Source organism: Oncorhynchus masou, chromosome 3 (genome assembly GCF_036934945.1).
Source record: "Oncorhynchus masou masou isolate Uvic2021 chromosome 3, UVic_Omas_1.1, whole genome shotgun sequence".
Taxonomy (NCBI): domain Eukaryota; kingdom Metazoa; phylum Chordata; class Actinopteri; order Salmoniformes; family Salmonidae; genus Oncorhynchus; species Oncorhynchus masou.
The window spans coordinates 2,692,301-2,711,644 of NC_088214.1; the positions used below are offsets into that span (position 1 = coordinate 2,692,301).

The following is a 19,344-nucleotide window of genomic DNA, read 5'->3' on the forward strand; positions in this document are numbered from 1 at the left end:
CAGGACGGCTGTCCTAGCTCTCTATTAGGACGGCTGTCCTAGCTCTCTATCAGGACGGCTGTCCTAGCTCTCTATCAGGACGGCTGTCCTAGCTCTCTATCAGGACGGCTGTCCTAGCTCTCCGTTAGGACGGCTGTCCTAGCTCTCTGTTAGGACGGCTGTCCTAGCTCTCTATCAGGACGGCTGTCCTAGCTCTCTATCAGGACGGCTGTCCTAGCTCTCTATCAGGACGGCTGTCCTAGCTCTCCATCAGGACGGCTGTCCTAGCTCTCCATTAGGACGGCTGTCCTAGCTCTCTATCAGGACGGCTGTCCCTCAGGACGGCTGTCCTCTCTATCAGGACGGCTGTCCTAGCTCTCTATCAGGACGGCTGTCCTAGCTCTCCGTTAGGACGGCTGTCCTAGCTCTCTATCAGGACGGCTGTCCTAGCTCTCCGTTAGGACGGCTGTCCTAGCTCTCTATCAGGACGGCTGTCCTAGCTCTCTATCAGGACGGCTGTCCTAGCTCTCCGTTAGGACGGCTGTCCTAGCTCTCTATCAGGACGGCTGTCCTAGCTCTCCTATTAGGACGCTGTCCTGTCCTAGCTCTCTATCAGGACGGCTGTCCTAGCTCTCTATCAGGACGGCTGTCCTAGCTCTCTATCAGGACGGCTGTCCTAGCTCTCTATCAGGACGGCTGTCCTCAGGAGCTCTCTATCAGGACGGCTGTCCTAGCTCTCTATCAGGACGGCTGTCCTAGCTGTCCTCTCTATCAGGACGGCTGTCCTAGCTCTCTATCAGGACGGCTGTCCTAGCTCTCTATCAGGACGGCTGTCCTAGCTCTCTATCAGGACGGCTGTCCTAGCTCTGTCCTAGCTCTAGGACGGCTGTCCTAGCTCTCCGTTAGGACGGCTGTCCTAGCTCTCTATCAGGACGGCTGTCCTAGCTTAGGACGGCTGTCCTAGCTCTCTATCAGGACGGCTGTCCTAGCTCTCTATCAGGACGGCTGTCCTAGCTCTCTATCAGGACGGCTGTCCTAGCTCTCCGTTCAGGACGGCTGTCCTAGCTCTCCTATCAGGACGGCTGTCCTAGCTCTCCGTTAGGACGGCTGTCCTTGCTCTCCATTACGACGGCTGTCCTAGCTCTCTATCAGGACGGCTGTCCTAGCTCTCTATCAGGACGGCTGTCCTAGCTCTCTATCAGGACGGCTGTCCTAGCTCTCCGTTCAGGACGGCTGTCCTAGCTCTCTATCAGGACGGCTGTCCTAGCTCTCTGTCCTAGGACGGCTGTCCTAGCTCTCTATCAGGACGGCTGTCCTAGCTCTCTATCAGGACGGCTGTCCTAGCTCTCTATCAGGACGGCTGTCCTAGCTCTCTATCAGGACGGCTGTCCTAGCTCTCTATCAGGACGGCTGTCCTAGCTCTCTATCAGGACGGCTGTCCTAGCTCTCTATCAGGACGGCTGTCCTAGCTCTCTATCAGGACGGCTGTCCTAGCTCTCTATCAGGACGGCTGTCCTAGCTCTCCATTAGGACGGCTGTCCTAGCTCTCTATCAGGACGGCTGTCCTAGCTCTCTATCAGGACGGCTGTCCTAGCTCTCCGTTAGGACGGCTGTCCTAGCTCTCCGTTAGGACGGCTGTCCTAGCTCTCCATTAGGACGGAGGTCCACCCCTTAGAAGACTGAAAGGTTGAAAAATAGAACCTGCATACGACAGTGGTCTAGAACCAGGTTCTGCTTTTGGCAGGAACAACTATGGTTGGCTTTAAATGGTTTAATCACTGTTTGTGATATATGACTGTCTCCTCTCTCTACCAACCAGGAGGAAGAGGAGAAGTTGAGCTTGATGACAACGTCCTGTTGGATGAGGACTTTGAGGCTGGGTACGAGGCTGGAGAAGAGGAGGAGGAAGAGATGGAGGAGGAAGAGGGGGAAGATGACGAAGAGGAGGAGGAGAGCAACAAGATGAAGATTCTGCGTCACATCAGGACGGCGTCCAAAGTGAAGCAGATCATTGGGAATCTGATAACCAGCGGGAAAAGTGGTGGTCACTATCTGTTAGGAGTCACAGGTCAGTGTATTCCAGTGAGAGAGAGGAATCAGCACTATACTGTTAGGAGTCACAGTGTATCCCAGTGAGAGAGAGGAGTCAGCACTATACTGTTAGGAGTCACAGGTCAGTGTATTCCAGTGAGAGAGAGGAATCAGCACTATACTGTTAGGAGTCACAGGTCAGTGTATTCCAGTGAGAGAGGAATCAGCACTACTGTTAGGAGTCTCAGTGTATCCCAGTGAGAGAGAGGAGTCAGCACTATACTGTTAGGAGTCACAGTGTATCCCAGTGAGAGAGAGGAGTCAGCACTATACTGTTAGGAGTCACAGGTCAGTGTATTCCAGTGAGAGAGAGGAGTCAGCACTATACAGTTAGGAGTCACAGGTCAGTGTATCCCAGTGAGAGCTGTCAGCACTATACTGTTAGGAGTCACAGGTCAGTGTATTCCAGTGAGAGAGAGGAATCAGCACTATACTGTTAGGAGTCACAGTGTATCCCAGTGAGAGAGAGGAATCAGCACTATACTGTTAGGAGTCACAGGTCAGTGTATTCCAGTGAGAGAGAGGAGTCAGCACTATACTGTTAGGAGTCACAGGTCAGTGTATCCCAGTGAGAGAGAGGAATCTCTATACTGTTAGGAGTCACAGGTCAGTGTATTCCAGTGAGAGAGGAATCAGCACTATACTGTTAGGAGTCACAGGTCAGTGTATTCCAGTGAGAGAGAGGAATCTGCACTATACTGTTAGGAGTCACAGTGTATCCCAGTGAGAGAGAGGAATCAGCACTATACTGTTAGGAGTCACAGTGTATTCCAGTGAGAGAGAGGAGTCAGCCCTATACTGTTAGGAGTCACAGTGTATCCCAGTGAGAGAGAGGAATCAGCACTATACTGTTAGGAGTCACAGGTCAGTGTATTCCAGTGAGAGAGAGGAATCTGCACTATACTGTTAGGAGTCACAGTGTATCCCAGTGAGAGAGAGGAATCAGCACTATACTGTTAGGAGTCACAGTGTATTCCAGTGAGAGAGAGGAGTCAGCACTATACTGTTAGGAGTCACAGTGTATTCCAGTGAGAGAGAGGAATCAGCACTATACTGTTAGGAGTCACAGTGTATTCCAGTGAGAGAGAGGAGTCAGCACTATACTGTTAGGAGTCACAGGTCAGTGTATCCCAGTGAGAGAGAGGAATCAGCACTATACTGTTAGGAGTCACAGGTCAGTGTATTCCAGTGGGAGAGAGGAGTCAGCACTATACTGTTAGGAGTCACAGGTCAGTGTATTCCAGTGAGAGAGAGGAGTCAGCACTATACTGTTAGGAGTCACAGGTCAGTGTATTCCAGTGAGAGAGAGGAATCAGCACTATACTGTTAGGAGTCACAGGTCAGTGTATTCCAGTGAGAGAGAGGAATCAGCACTATACTGTTAGGAGTCACAGTGTATCCCAGTGAGAGAGAGGAGTCAGCACTATACTGTTAGGAGTCACAGGTCAGTGTATTCCAGTGAGAGAGGGGAATCAGCACTATACTGTTAGGAGTCACAGGTCAGTGTATTCCAGTGAGAGAGAGGAATCAGCACTATACTGTTAGGAGTCACAGTGTATCCCAGTGAGAGAGAGGAATCAGCACTATACTGTTAGGAGTCACAGTGTATCCCAGTGAGAGAGAGGAATCAGCACTATACTGTTAGGAGTCACAGTGTATCCCAGTGAGAGAGAGGAATCAGCACTATACTGTTAGGAGTCACAGGTCAGTGTATTCCAGTGAGAGAGAGGAGTCAGCACTATACTGTTAGGAGTCACAGTGTATCCCAGTGAGAGAGAGGAGTCAGCACTATACTGTTAGGAGTCACAGGTCAGTGTATTCCAGTGAGAGAGGGGAATCAGCACTATACTGTTAGGAGTCACAGGTCAGTGTATTCCAGTGAGAGAGAGGAGTCAGCACTATACTGTTAGGAGTCACAGTGTATTCCAGTGAGAGAGAGGAATCAGCACTATACTGTTTGGAGTCACAGTGTATCCCAGTGAGAGAGAGGAATCAGCACTATACTGTTAGGAGTCACAGTGTATCCCAGTGAGAGAGAGGAATCAGCACTATACTGTTAGGAGTCACAGTGTATCCCAGTGAGAGAGAGGAATCAGCACTATACTGTTAGGAGTCACAGGTCAGTGTATTCCAGTGAGAGAGAGGAATCAGCACTATACTGTTAGGAGTCACAGTGTATCCCAGTGAGAGAGAGGAATCAGCACTATACTGTTAGGAGTCACAGGTCAATGTATCTCAGTGAGAGAGAGGAGTCAGCACTATACTGTTAGGAGTCACAGTGTATTCCAGTGAGAGAGAGGAATCAGCACTATACTGTTAGGAGTCACAGGTCAGTGTATTCCAGTGAGAGAGAGGAATCAGCACTATACTGTTAGGAGTCACAGGTCAGTGTATTCCAGTGAGAGAGAGGAGTCAGCACTATACTGTTAGGAGTCACAGGTCAGTGTATTCCAGTGAGAGAGAGGAATCAGCACTATACTGTTAGGAGTCACAGTGTATCCCAGTGAGAGAGAGGAGTCAGCACTATACTGTTAGGAGTCACAGGTCAGTGTATTCCAGTGAGAGAGAGGAGTCAGCACTATACTGTTAGGAGTCACAGGTCAGTGTATTCCAGTGAGAGAGAGGAGTCAGCACTATACTGTTAGGAGTCACAGGTCAGTGTATCCCAGTGAGAGAGAGGAGTCAGCCCTATACTGTTAGGAGTCACAGTGTATCCCAGTGAGAGAGAGGAGTCAGCACTATACTGTTAGGAGTCACAGGTCAGTGTATTCCAGTGAGAGAGAGGAATCAGCACTATACTGTTAGGAGTCACAGGTCAGTGTATTCCAGTGAGAGAGAGGAGTCAGCACTATACTGTTAGGAGTCACAGGTCAGTGTATCCCAGTGAGAGAGAGGAGTCAGCACTATACTGTTAGGAGTCACAGGTCAGTGTATCTCAGTGAGAGAGAGGAGTCAGCACTATACTGTTAGGAGTCACAGGTCAGTGTATCCCAGTGAGAGAGAGGAATCAGCACTATACTGTTAGGAGTCACAGTGTATCCCAGTGAGAGAGAGGAGTCAGCACTATACTGTTAGGAGTCACAGGTCAGTGTATTCCAGTGAGAGAGAGGAGTCAGCACTATACTGTTAGGAGTCACAGGTCAGTGTATCCCAGTGAGAGAGAGGAATCTGCACTATACTGTTAGGAGTCACAGGTCAGTGTATCCCAGTGAGAGAGAGGAGTCAGCACTATACTGTTAGGAGTCACAGTGTATCCCAGTGAGAGAGAGGAATCAGCACTATACTGTTAGGAGTCACAGTGTATTCCAGTGAGAGAGAGGAGTCAGCACTATACTGTTAGGAGTCACAGTGTATTCCAGTGAGAGAGAGGAATCAGCACTATACTGTTAGGAGTCACAGGTCAGTGTATCCCAGTGAGAGAGAGGAGTCAGCACTATACTGTTAGGAGTCACAGTGTATCCCAGTGAGAGAGAGGAATCAGCACTATACTGTTAGGAGTCACAGTGTATCCCAGTGAGAGAGAGGAATCAGCACTATACTGTTAGGAGTCACAGTGTATCCCAGTGAGAGAGAGGAATCAGCACTATACTGTTAGGAGTCACAGGTCAGTGTATCCCAGTGAGAGAGAGGAGTCAGCACTATACTGTTAGGAGTCACAGGTCAGTGTATCCCAGTGAGAGTGAGGAATCAGCACTATACTGTTAGGAGTCACAGGTCAGTGTATCCCAGTGAGAGAGAGGAGTCAGCACTATACTGTTAGGAGTCACAGGTCAGTGTATCCCAGTGAGAGAGAGGAGTCAGCACTATACTGTTAGGAGTCACAGTGTATTCCAGTGAGAGAGAGGAATCAGCACTATACTGTTAGGAGTCACAGGTCAGTGTATTCCAGTGAGAGAGAGGAATCAGCACTATACTGTTAGGAGTCACAGGTCAGTGTATCCCAGTGAGAGAGAGGAGTCAGCCCTATACTGTTAGGAGTCACAGGTCAGTGTATCCCAGTGAGAGAGAGGAATCAGCACTATACTGTTAGGAGTCACAGGTCAGTGTATTCCAGTGAGAGAGAGGAGTCAGCACTATACTGTTAGGAGTCACAGGTCAGTGTATTCCAGTGAGAGAGAGGAGTCAGCACTATACTGTTAGGAGTCACAGGTCAGTGTATCCCAGTGAGAGAGAGGAATCAGCACTATACTGTTAGGAGTCACAGGTCAGTGTATCCCAGTGAGAGAGAGGAGTCAGCACTATACTGTTAGGAGTCACAGGTCAGTGTATCCCAGTGAGAGAGAGGAATCAGCACTATACTGTTAGGAGTCACAGGTCAGTGTATCCCAGTGAGAGAGAGGAATCAGCACTATACTGTTAGGAGTCACAGGTCAGTGTATCCCAGTGAGAGAGAGGAGTCAGCACTATACTGTTAGGAGTCACAGGTCAGTGTATCCCAGTGAGAGGAGTCAGCACTATACTGTTAGGAGTCACATTGTATCCCAGTGAGAGAGAGGAATCAGCACTATACTGTTAGGAGTCACAGGTCAGTGTATCCCAGTGAGAGAGAGGAATCAGCACTATACTGTTAGGAGTCACAGGTCAGTGTATCCCAGTGAGAGAGAGGAGTCAGCACTATACTGTTAGGAGTCACAGTGTATTCCAGTGAGAGAGAGGAATCAGCACTATACTGTTAGGAGTCACAGTGTATTCCAGTGAGAGAGAGGAATCAGCACTATACTGTTAGGAGTCACAGTGTATTCCAGTGAGAGAGGAATCAGCACTATACTGTTAGGAGTCACAGTGTATCCCAGTGAGAGAGAGGAATCAGCACTATACTGTTAGGAGTCACAGGTCAGTGTATCCCAGTGAGAGAGAGGAGTCAGCCCTATACTGTTAGGAGTCACAGTGTATTCCAGTGAGAGAGAGGAATCAGCACTATACTGTTAGGAGTCACAGGTCAGTGTATCTCAGTGAGAGAGAGGAGTCAGCACTATACTGTTAGGAGTCACAGTGTATTCCAGTGAGAGAGAGGAATCAGCACTATACTGTTAGGAGTCACAGGTCAGTGTATCTCAGTGAGAGAGAGGAGTCAGCACTATACTGTTAGGAGTCACAGGTCAGTGTATTCCAGTGAGAGAGAGGAATCAGCACTATACTGTTAGGAGTCACAGGTCAGTGTATTCCAGTGAGAGAGAGGAGTCAGCACTATACTGTTAGGAGTCACAGGTCAGTGTATTCCAGTGAGAGAGAGGAGTCAGCACTATACTGTTAGGAGTCACAGTGTATCCCAGTGAGAGAGAGGAGTCAGCACTATACTGTTAGGAGTCACAGTGTATCCCAGTGAGAGAGAGGAGTCAGCACTATACTGTTAGGAGTCACAGGTCAGTGTATTCCAGTGAGAGAGAGGAGTCAGCACTATACTGTTAGGAGTCACAGGTCAGTGTATTCCAGTGAGAGAGAGGAATCAGCACTATACTGTTAGGAGTCACAGTGTATTCCAGTGAGAGAGAGGAATCAGCACTATACTGTTAGGAGTCACAGGTCAGTGTATTCCAGTGAGAGAGAGGAATCAGCCCCTGCACTATACTGTTAGGAGTCACAGGTCAGTGTATTCCAGTGAGAGAGAGGAGTCAGCACTATACTGTTAGGAGTCACAGTGTATCCCAGTGAGAGAGAGGAGTCAGCACTATACTGTTAGGAGTCACAGGTCAGTGTATTCCAGTGAGAGAGAGGAGTCAGCACTATACTGTTAGGAGTCACAGGTCAGTGTATCCCAGTGAGAGAGAGGAGTCAGCCCTATACTGTTAGGAGTCACAGTGTATTCCAGTGAGAGAGAGGAGTCAGCACTATACTGTTAGGAGTCACAGTGTATTCCATATATACTCAACACTCTCTCAATGTGTACAAACACTTCCGTCTGACTGTTATTTATATTTATTAATATGACTATAGAGTCCTTCCACCTCAAAAAAAAAGCAAAACGTTCAAAACGTTCTAACTACAGAAACGATTTCAGATAAATGTGACATGATGGGTGTTGGTGGGTGTCATGGCATAGCTGAATTGAATGACCCCATACCCAAACTAGCATGTAGAGGTCTGTCATTTTTATCATAGGTACACTTCAACTGTGAGAGATGGAATCTAAAACAAAAATCCAGAAAATCACATTGTATAATTAATTTGCATTTTTTTTTGTTTCACAGTTGAAGTGTACCTATGATAAAAATTACAGACCTCTACATGCTTTGTAAGTAGGAAAACCTGCAAAATCGGCAGTGTATCAAATACTTGTTCTCCCCACTGTATATATACATCTGCTTCTCTAATTAGTTGATTGATTGATTGATATCTAAGTGTATCTGTGTCCACCAGGTGTAATACTGCTCTCGCTGACATCTGCGGCCTAGTTCTTTGTCTTCCTATAGATCTTGAAATATCATTGTATCCGTTTGCATCTATCTATATATATCGGAATGCTTATTGTTTCCACCAGGTATCACGCTGCCCTCCCTGACGTCGGCGGTCTATTTCTTCGTGTTCCTGTTCCTGTGTACGTGGTGGTCGTTCTGCCGCACCTTCGACACCCTCATCTTCAGCTGTATGTGTGTCCTCATGGCCATATTCAGCGCTGGACACCTGGTCGTCCTCTACCTCTATCAGTTTCAGTTCTTCCAAGAGAGCATCCCTCCAGAGGACAGCTACATCAGGTTAGATCTGTCTTTCTGTCTTTCTTTCTTTATGTCTGTCTTTTATGATGACAGATATTTAGTTACCCTGGTTACTGTGGCTGCTAGGTGTTTACTATACAGCTCAACTCCAGTTAACTGTGTGCATTCAGTAAATATGAACTTTCACCGTTTTAATCCAAAATATATACAGTATCGCCACATCCAAGCAGAAGCCCAAATCCACTTGTAGAAATCCAGCAGGCTTTCAAACGTAGCGTATTCTCGTTCCTCAATACTTACTGGCTGTAACATATATTGTCATTATAATTAATGTATGAGGAGGGATGGGATAGGGAGACCATTAGTTGTTTATGTGGAAGGTTGCGGATAAGTGGTAAGGTTGAATTCCTAATCCACCCCCATAACCCCCACTTTACATCTGAAACAATTGGATCACTGTTAGCAATATAGTAAACTCCCACCCAGTATGTGCCATGATTGCAGAAGCTACTCATCAGTGTTGTCCTCGCTGCTATTATAACATAACTACTTATTTAGACAATGTATTTTAGCAGTGTTGCCCTTGCCACCATGTCTCTGGCAAGATAGCCTTGGTGTTTCTGGAGACTATTGATTCCAATGTCTTTAATCTGCTGACCTTGCATTACAGCAGTGTGTCACGTCCGATGCTATTATGGCTATCTATAGCATTAGCATCACCTTATATAGCAGCTATCACCTTGAATAGCATTAGTATCACCTTATATAGCGAATATCACCTTGTATAGCATTAGCATCACCTTATATAGCATCTGTCACCTTGAATGCCATTAGCATCACCTTATATAGCATCTGTCACCTTGAATGCCATTAGCATCACCTTATATAGCGAATATCACCTTGTATACCATTAGCATCACCTTATATAGCAACTATCACCTTGAATGCCATTAGCATCACCTTATATAGCAACTGTCACCTTGTATACCATTAGCATCACCTTATATAGCAACCGTCACCTTGTATACCATTAGCATCACCTTATATAGCAACTATCACCTTGAATGCCATTAGCATCACCTTATATAGCAACTGTCACCTTGTATACCATTAGCATCACCTTATATAGCAACTATCACCTTGTATACCATTAGCATCACCTTGAATAGCGACTATCAACTTGAATAGAATTAGCATCACCTTATATAGCAACTATCACCTTGTATACCATTAGCATCACCTTATATTGCAACTATCACCTTGAATGCCATTAGCATCACCTTGTATAGCGACTGTCACCTTGTATACCATTAGCATCACCTTATATTGCAACTGTCACCTCGATGGTCCATTTCCTCCTTTTACTCTCTGTTCCAGACATTCTAGACGACCAATTTGCATTGCTTTTAGCCGCACCCTTATTCTACTCCTCCTCTTTTCCTCTGGTGATGTAGAGGTGAATCCAGGCCCTGAAGTGCCTAGCTCCACTCCTATTCCCCAGGCGCTCTCTTTTGATGACTTCTGTAACCGTAATAGCCTTGGTTTCATGCATGTTAACATTAGAAGCCTCCTCCCTAAGTTTGGTCTATTCACTGCTTTATCACACTATGCCAACCCGGATGTTCTAGCTGTGTCTGAATCCTGGCTTAGGAAGGCCACCAAAAATGCAGAAATTTTCATCCCTAACTACAACATTTTCAGACAAGATAGAACTGCCAAAGGGGGTGGTGTTGCAATCTACTGCAACGATAGCCTGCAGAGTTCTGTATTACTATCCAGGTCTGTACCCAAACAATTTGAACTTCTATTTTTTTAAATCCACCTCTCTAAAAAGCAAGTCTCTCACCGTTGCCGCCTGCTATAGACCACCCTCTGCCCCCAGCTGTGCTCTGGACACCATATGTGAACTGATTGCCCCCCATCTATCTTCAGAGCTCCTGCTGCTAGGCAACCTAAACTGGAACATGCTTAACACCCCAGCCATCCTACAATCTAAGCTTTATGCCCTCAATCTCACAAAAATTATCAATGAACCTACCAGGTACCTCCCCAAAGCCTTAAACACGGGCACCCTCATAGATATCATCCTAACCAACTTGCCCTCTTAATACACCTCTGCTGTCTTCAACCAAGATCTCAGCGATCACTGCCTCATTGCCTGCATCCGTAATGGGTCAGCGGTCAAACAACCTTCAGCGAGCTTCAGCGAGCAGGCCTTTCTAATCGACCTGGCCGGGGTATCCTGGAAGGATATTGATCTCATCCCGTCAGTAGAGGATGCCTGGTTATTTTTTTAAATGCCTTCCTAACCATCTTAAATAAACATGCCCCATTCAAGAAATTTAGAACCAGGAACAGATATAGCCCTTGATTCTCCCCAGACCTGACTGCCCTTAACCAACTCAAAAATATCCTATGGTGTTCTGCATTAGCATCGAACAGCCCCCGTGATATGCAGCTTTTCAGGGAGGTAGAAACCATTATACACAGGCAGTTAGAAAAGCCAAGGCTAGATTTTTCAAGCAGAAATTTACTTCCTGCAACACTAACTCAAAAAAGTTCTGGGACACTGTTAAAGTCCATGGAGAATAAGAACACTTCCTCCCAGCTGCCCACTGCACTGAAGATAGGAAACACTGTCACCACTGATAAATCCACTATATTTGAGAATTTCAATAAGCATTTTTCTACGGCTGGCCATGCTTTCCACCTGGCTACCCCTACCCCGGTCAACAGCACTGCACCCCCCACAGCAACTCGCCCAAGCCTTCCCCATTTCTCCTTCTCCCAAATCCGTTCAGCTGATGTTCTGATAGAGCAGTAAAATCTGGACCCCTACAAATCAGCCGGGCTAGACAATCAGGACCCTTTCTTTCTAAAATGATCTGCCGAAATTGTTGCCACCCCTATTACTATTCTGTTCAACCTCTCTTTCGTGTCGTCTGAGATTCCCAAAGATTGGAAAGCAGCTGCGGTCATCCCCCTCTTCAAAGGGGGGGACACTCTAGACCCAAACTGCTACAGACCTATATCTATCCTACCCTGCCTTTCTAAGGTCTTCGAAAGTCAAGTCAACAAACAGATTACCGACCATTTCGAATCTCACCATACCCTCTCTGCTATGCAATCTGGTTTCAGAGCTTGTCATGGGTGCACCTCAGCCACGCTCAAGGTCCTAAACGATATCTTAACCGCCATCGATAAGAAACATTACTGTGCAGCCATATTCATTGATCTGGCCAAGGCTTTTGACTCTGTCAATCACCACATCCTCATCGGCAGACTCGCCAGCCTTGGTTTCTCAAATGATTGCCTCGCCTGGTTCACCAACTACTTCTCTGATAGAGTTCAGTATGTCAAATCAGAGGACCTGTTGTCCGGACCTCTGGCAGTCTCTATGGGGGTGCCACAGGGTTCAATTCTTGGACCGACTCTCTTCTCTGTATACATCAATGATGTCGCTCTTGCTGCGGGTGATTCTCTGATCCACCTCTACGCAGACGACACAATTCTGTATACTTCTGGCCCTTCTTTGGACACTGTGTTAACAACCTTCCAGGCAAGCTTCAATGCCATACAACTCTCCTTCCGTGGCCTCCAATTGCTCTGAAATACAAGTAAAACTAAATGCATGCTCTTCAACCGATCGCTGCCTGCACCTGCCCGCATACCCTTGTAAAACTGACCATCCTACCAATCCTCGACTTCGGCGATGTCATTTACAAAATAGCCTCCAATACCCTACTCAACGAATTGGATGCAGTTTATCAAAGTGCCATCCGTTTTGTCACCAAACCCCCATATACTACCCACCATTGCGACCTGTACGCTCTCGTTGGCTGACCCTCACTTCATACTCGTCGCCAGCTGTGAGAGCAGCTCACAGATTACTGCACCTGTACATAGCCCACCTATAATTTAGCCCAAACAACTACCTCTTTCCCTACTGTTTTTATTTTATTTATTTATTTATTTTGCTTCTTTGCACCCCGTTATTTTTATTTCTACTTTGCACATACTGTAGTCTCCATTGACTGTTCAAAACATTAGGAACACCATGACACAGACTGACCAGGTAATACTGTAGTCTCCATTGACTGTTCAAAACATTAGGAACACCATGACACAGACTGACCAGGTAATACTGTAGTCTCCATTGACTGTTCAAAACATTAGGAACACCATGACACAGACTGACCAGGTAATACTGTAGTCTCCATTGACTTTTGCAAAACATTAGGAACACCATGACACAGACTGACCAGGTAATACTGTAGTCTCCATTGACTGTTCAAAACATTAGGAACACCATGACACAGACTGACCAGGTAATACTGTAGTCTCCATTGACTGTTCAAAACATTAGGAACACCATGACACAGACTGACCAGGTAATACTGTAGTCTCCATTGACTGTTCAAAACATTAGGAACACCATGACACAGACTGACCAGGTAATACTGTAGTCTCCATTGACTGTTCAAAACATTAGGAACACCATGACACAGACTGACCAGGTAATACTGTAGTCTCCATTGACTGTTCAAAACATTAGGAACACCATGACACAGACTGACCAGGTAATACTGTAGTCTCCATTGACTGTTCAAAACATTAGGAACACCATGACACAGACTGACCAGGTAATACTGTAGTCTTCATTGACTGTTCAAAACATTAGGAACACCATGACATAGACAGACCAGGTAATACTGTAGTCTCCATTGACTGTTCAAAACATTAGGAACACCATGACATAGACTGACCAGGTAATACTGTAGTCTCCATTGACTGTTCAAAACATTAGGAACACCATGACATAGACTGACCAGGTAATACTGTAGTCTCCATTGACTGTTCAAAACATTAGGAACACCATGACACAGACTGACCAGGTAATACTGTAGTCTCCATTGACTGTTCAAAACATTAGGAACACCATGACACAGACTGACCAGGTAATACTGTAGTCTCCATTGACTGATCAAAACATTAGGAACACCATGACACAGACTGACCAGGTAATACTGTAGTCTCCATTGAGTGTTCAAAACATTAGGAACACCATGACACAGACTGACCAGGTAATACTGTCAGTCTCCATTGACTGATCAAAACATTAGGAACACCATGACACAGACTGACCAGGTAATACTGTAGTCTCCATTGAGTGTTCAAAACATTAGGAACACTACATGACATAGACAGACCAGGTAACACTGTAGTCTCCATTGACTGTTCAAAACATTAGAGAACACCATGACACAGACTGACCAGGTAATACTGTAGTCTCCATTGACTGATCAAAACATTAGGAACACCATGACACAGACTGACCAGGTAATACTGTAGTCTCCATTGAGTGTTCAAAACATTAGGAACACCATGACACAGACTGACCAGGTAATACTGTAGTCTCCATACACTACACTACTATACTGATCAAAACATTAGGAACACCATGACACAGACTGACCAGGTAATACTATAGTCTCCATTGAGTGTTCAAAACATTAGAGAACACCATGACATAGACAGACCAGGTAATACTTCAGTCTTCATTGACTGTTCAAAACATTAGGAACACCATGACATAGACTACACTAGGTAATACCAGGTGTTACCTGGTTAAATAAAGGTTAAATAAAAAATTAAAACATAAAATCTTTGTGTGTTGACAAGCTGCCTTCTGAAAGACAAACCCATTGAAACGACTTGCTTTCATCCACTTCACCTTTAACGAGGCTGTTCCAGCTGTGTAACAGATTAGAGTAAAATGAATATTTGTCAGTACATAGCCTTTCAGTACATTATACACTTTGACTCATAGAACGTACATAAAGTACAGTACGCGTGCAGCTCAATTTAATTTCTCACTCTGTACGTAAAGTATTTTAGCTATAGCACTAATGATTAGTCAACGGATAAAGATATACAAGCCACTTCAGTAGAGTACACTATGTTCATTTAAAAAGTTCACCTTTCTGCTATGTTAATCTTGTTGACTTTGCACAGCCCCTGAGATATGTCAGTCTCTTTGATGTCATCTACGTGAGTGATGCTTCAAAACCACGGGCACCAATGAGCTGAAAACAGAGTCCAGTACCAATGGCTGTGTCAGAATGGCACCCTATTCTCTATATAGTGCACTACTTTAGACCAGGGCTGGCACCCTATTCTACACTATATAGTGCACTACTTTAGACCAGGGCTGGCACTATACTTCTACATTTCCTATAAAGTGCACAACTTACAGTACACTACACTACATTTCAGCACACTACAGTACACTAGAGTACACTACACTACAGTACAGTACACTACACTAGAGTACACTACACTACAGTACAGTACACTACACTACACTACAGTACAGTACAGTACTCTACACTATATTTCAGTACACTACAGTACACTACAGTACACTAGAGTACACTACACTATACAGTACAGTACACTACACTAGAGTACACTACACTACAGTACAGTACACTACACTGCACTATACTACAGTACACTACACTACACTATAGTACAGTACACTACACTTCAGTACAGTACAGTACTCTACACTATATTGCAGTACACTACAGTACACTACAGTACACTATAGTACACTACACTACAGTACAGTACACTACACTACAGTACACTACACTACAGTACAGTACACTACACTATACAGTACAGTACAGTACAGCACTACACTACACTATACTACATTACAGTACAGTACACTATACTTCAGTAGTACAGTACAGTAGAGTACACTACACTATACTACACTATAGTACACTACACTATACTTCAGTATACTACAGTACACTACACTACACTATACTCAGTACTATACAGTACAGTACACTACACTACACTATACTTCAGTACTGTACAGTAGAGTACACTACACTGCACTATACTACACCCAGCCCTCCGTGTCCTGGCCTACCAGGGAAACTCACCCACCCCTAAATAAGTGCTTTGCAGTCATGGGTTCAAATACTATTTGACACTATTTTTTTCAAATATTGTTACATTTACTCTCGTCTTCCTGGAGTACCATATGGGCGTGGTTTGGAATTTCCCGACAATTATTTTGGTTCCATTCCGCAAGCTAACCTGAATCATGCCCATATAAAGTATTTCAAATGGTTATGAATACTATTTGAACCCAGGTCTGGTATAGTGTTGTTTGGTCCCCATGATACAATAGGCTAACATCTCCGGCTCCTGTGGGAGTCCTAATTGTGTGTGTTGACAGAGGCCTGGCCTTGCTGCCTGGCTGACTGAGTGAAGGGTGGTGACAGACTTAGTTTTCACATCGCTTCCTGCCTCCTCAGCTTACAATAGACCAATCTGGAGTGAAATGCCCCTAGCGACAGATCTAGGATCAGCTTTACGTCCCCCAATCCTTACCCTAACCATTAGTGTGGGGAAACAGTATCCTAGGGGATATTTTCAAACCCTACACTACAATTGACCAATCCTCTTTCTCTGATTCCTTCCCACGTCTCCCTGGAGTGAACACTGGTGCACTTCATGGGTTTAAAAAAAGACGGATTGGTGTGAAGGGATGTGAATGTTTAGTTACAAACAAATCACATAGTTTTTTTATATATCGTTTTGAAAGGGGGAGAGAACGCGTGCACACTTCAGGGAGAAAAGGGGGAGGAAGGGAGTGGGACACTCAGGTCATGTGACCTGCTATTACCAGCTGCGGGAAGTAGCGTGGAGGTGGTGAGGCGGTATAACTGGCGGTAACTCATATTCCACAGTGGGCTGCATCTCAATACTCTAGAGTGACTTCATCTCCTTGTCTCCTGTCCTTCATCTGCATTGACGTAGCAGAACTGGGCAGGTGAAAGGAAACGGAGTTATGACTGTGTATGACCCCCGTCACATTTACATATCGCTCCTGTCTGCACTAAGGATGATGTATTCGTGAATTATACGTTTCAATTACCGGGAATAATTCATATTTATCCAGGGAGTTCTGGGAAATGTCCCCCCAAAAATATTGGAGGTGTCCATTTAAAGTGTTTAAAACCGAGATATGCCAGGGTTCTCCCCAAATAAGAGAGGGGGGAGCTCTGCGTCACCTTGTCGGCTTGTCTGCAACAAAATATGTCAAGTTTTTCGGAGCAAATGTGTTGTAGTAACGATAAAGGAACTGTCTTTTGATGACCAGATATGTTGTAGTAACGATAAAGGAACTGTCTTTTGATGACCAAATGTGTTGTAGTAACGATAAAGGAACTGTCTTTTGATGACCAAATGTATTGTAGTAACGATAAAGGAACTGTCTTTTGACGACCAAATGTGTTGTAGTAACGATAAAGGAACTGTCTTTTGATGACCAAATGTGTTGTAGTAACGATAAAGGAACTGTCTTTTGATGACCAAATGTGTTGTAGTAACGATAAAGGAACTGTCTTTTGATGACCAGATGTGTTGTAGTAACGATAAAGGAACTGTCTTTTGATGACAAGATGTGTTGTAGTAACGATAAAGGAACTGTCTTTTGATGACCAGATGTGTTGTAGTAACGATAAAGGAACTGTCTTTTGATGACCAAATGTGTTGTAGTAACGATAAAGGAACTGTCTTTTGATGACCAAATGTATTGTAGTAACGATAAAGGAACTGTCTTTTGATGACCAAATGTGTTGTAGTAACGATAAAGGAACTGTCTTTTGATGACCAGATGTGTTGTAGTAACGATAAAGGAACTGTCTTTTGATGACCAAATGTGTTGTAGTAACGATAAAGGAACTGTCTTTTGATGGCCAAATGTATTGTAGTAACGATAAAGGAACTGTCTTTTGATGGCCAAATGTATTGTAGTAACGATAAAGGAACTGTCTTTTGATGGCCAAATGTGTTGTAGTAACGATAAAGGAACTGTCTTTTGATGACCAGATGTATTGTAGCAACGATAAAGGAACTGTCTTTTGATGGCCAAATGTATTGTAGTAACGATAAAGGAACTGTCTTTTGATGGCCAAATGTATTGTTGTAACGATAAAGGAACTGTCTTTTGATGGCCAAATGTATTGTAGTAACGATAAAGGAACTGTCTTTTGATGGCCAAATGTATTGTAGTAACGATAAAGGAACTGTCTTTTGATGGCCAAATGTATTGTAGTAACGATAAAGGAACTGTCTTTTGATGGCCAAATGTGTTGTAGTAACGATAAAGGAACTGTCTTTTGATGGCCAAATGTATTGTAGTAAAGATAAAGGAACTGTCTTTTGATGGCCAAATGTATTGTAGTAACGATAAAGGAACTGTCTTTTGGTGGCCAAATGTGTTGTAGTAACGATAAAGGAACTGTCTTTTGGTGGCCAAATGTATTGTAGTAACGATAAAGGAACTGTCTTTTGATGGCCAAATGTATTGTAGTAACGATAAAGGAACTGTCTTTTGATGGCCAAATGTGTTGTAGTAACATAAAGGAACATGTCAAGTTTTGATGGTCCAAATGTATTGTAGTAACGATAAAGGAACTGTCTTTTGATGGCCAAATGTATTGTAGTAACGATAAAGGAACTGTCCTAGGGATGGCCAAATGTGTTGTAGTAACGATTAAAGGAACTGTCTTTTGATGGCCAAATGTGTTGTAGTAACAAATAAAGGAACTGCAGCATTTGATGGCCAAATGTATTGTAGTAACATAAAGGAACTGTCTTTTGATGGCCAAATGTATTGATATAACCCACTTTAAAGGAACTGGGATATTTGATGGCCAAATGTACCATCCTGAGACAAAGCTGAGTAAAGGCAAAACTGTCTTTTGATGGCACAAATGTATTGGGCGTAACGATAAAGGAACACATCTTTTGATGAATCAAATGTATTGTAGTAACGCATAAAGCCCCAGAACAGTGACTCAGCCCCTGTAATAGGGTTAGATGGCCAAATGTATTGTAGTAACGATAAAGGAACTGGGTTTTGATGGCCAAATGTATTGTAGTTCCGATAAAGGAACTGTCAATTTTGATGACCAAATGTATTGTAGTAACGATAAAGAACTGTCTTTTGATGGCCAAATGTATTGTAAAAAATGGAGCTCTATAGGGAAAGCCCTGCCTCCAGCTGTTTGCTTAGTAACGATAAAGGAACTGTCTTTTGATGGCCAAATGTATTGTAGTAGGACCAAAAGGAACTGTCTTTTGATGGCCAAATGTATTGTAGTAAAACCGATAAAGGAACTGTCTTTGATGGCCAAATGTGTTGGAGGTAACTGGAGTAAATGGAACTGTTTTTGGTTGACCAGATGTATTGTAGTAACGATAAAGGATTTAGTCTTTTGATGACCAAATGTATTGCAGTAGTCTAACTTGATGACAAAAATGGATTAACTGCATCATTTTTGGACAAAAGTTTTGATTTTTGCAATAACGTAGATAAAAAACTGTCTTTTGAAATGGCCTTGATATTGTAGTTCGAAAAGGAACTGTCTTTTGATGGCCAAATGTATTGTTGTAACGATAAAGGAACTTAATTTTGATGGCCAAATGTGTTGTAGTAACTTGGGACCTAAAGGAACTGTCTGTTTGATGACCAAATGTATTGTAGTAACGATAAAGGAACTGTCTTTTGATGACCAAATGTATTGTA

At 44.2% G+C, this 19,344-nt stretch overlaps 1 protein-coding gene across 1 annotated transcript in view; it reads left to right on the plus strand.

Moving 5' to 3' along the window:
• Positions 1-19,344, plus strand: part of LOC135518608 (piezo-type mechanosensitive ion channel component 2-like) — a 328,980-nt gene that overhangs the window by 126,335 nt on the left and 183,301 nt on the right. Inside the window, 3 exon segments of the mRNA XM_064943769.1 lie at positions 1,799-2,017; positions 2,435-2,464; positions 8,549-8,762. Of these exon segments, the coding sequence (XP_064799841.1) occupies positions 1,799-2,017; positions 2,435-2,464; positions 8,549-8,762 (463 nt within the window).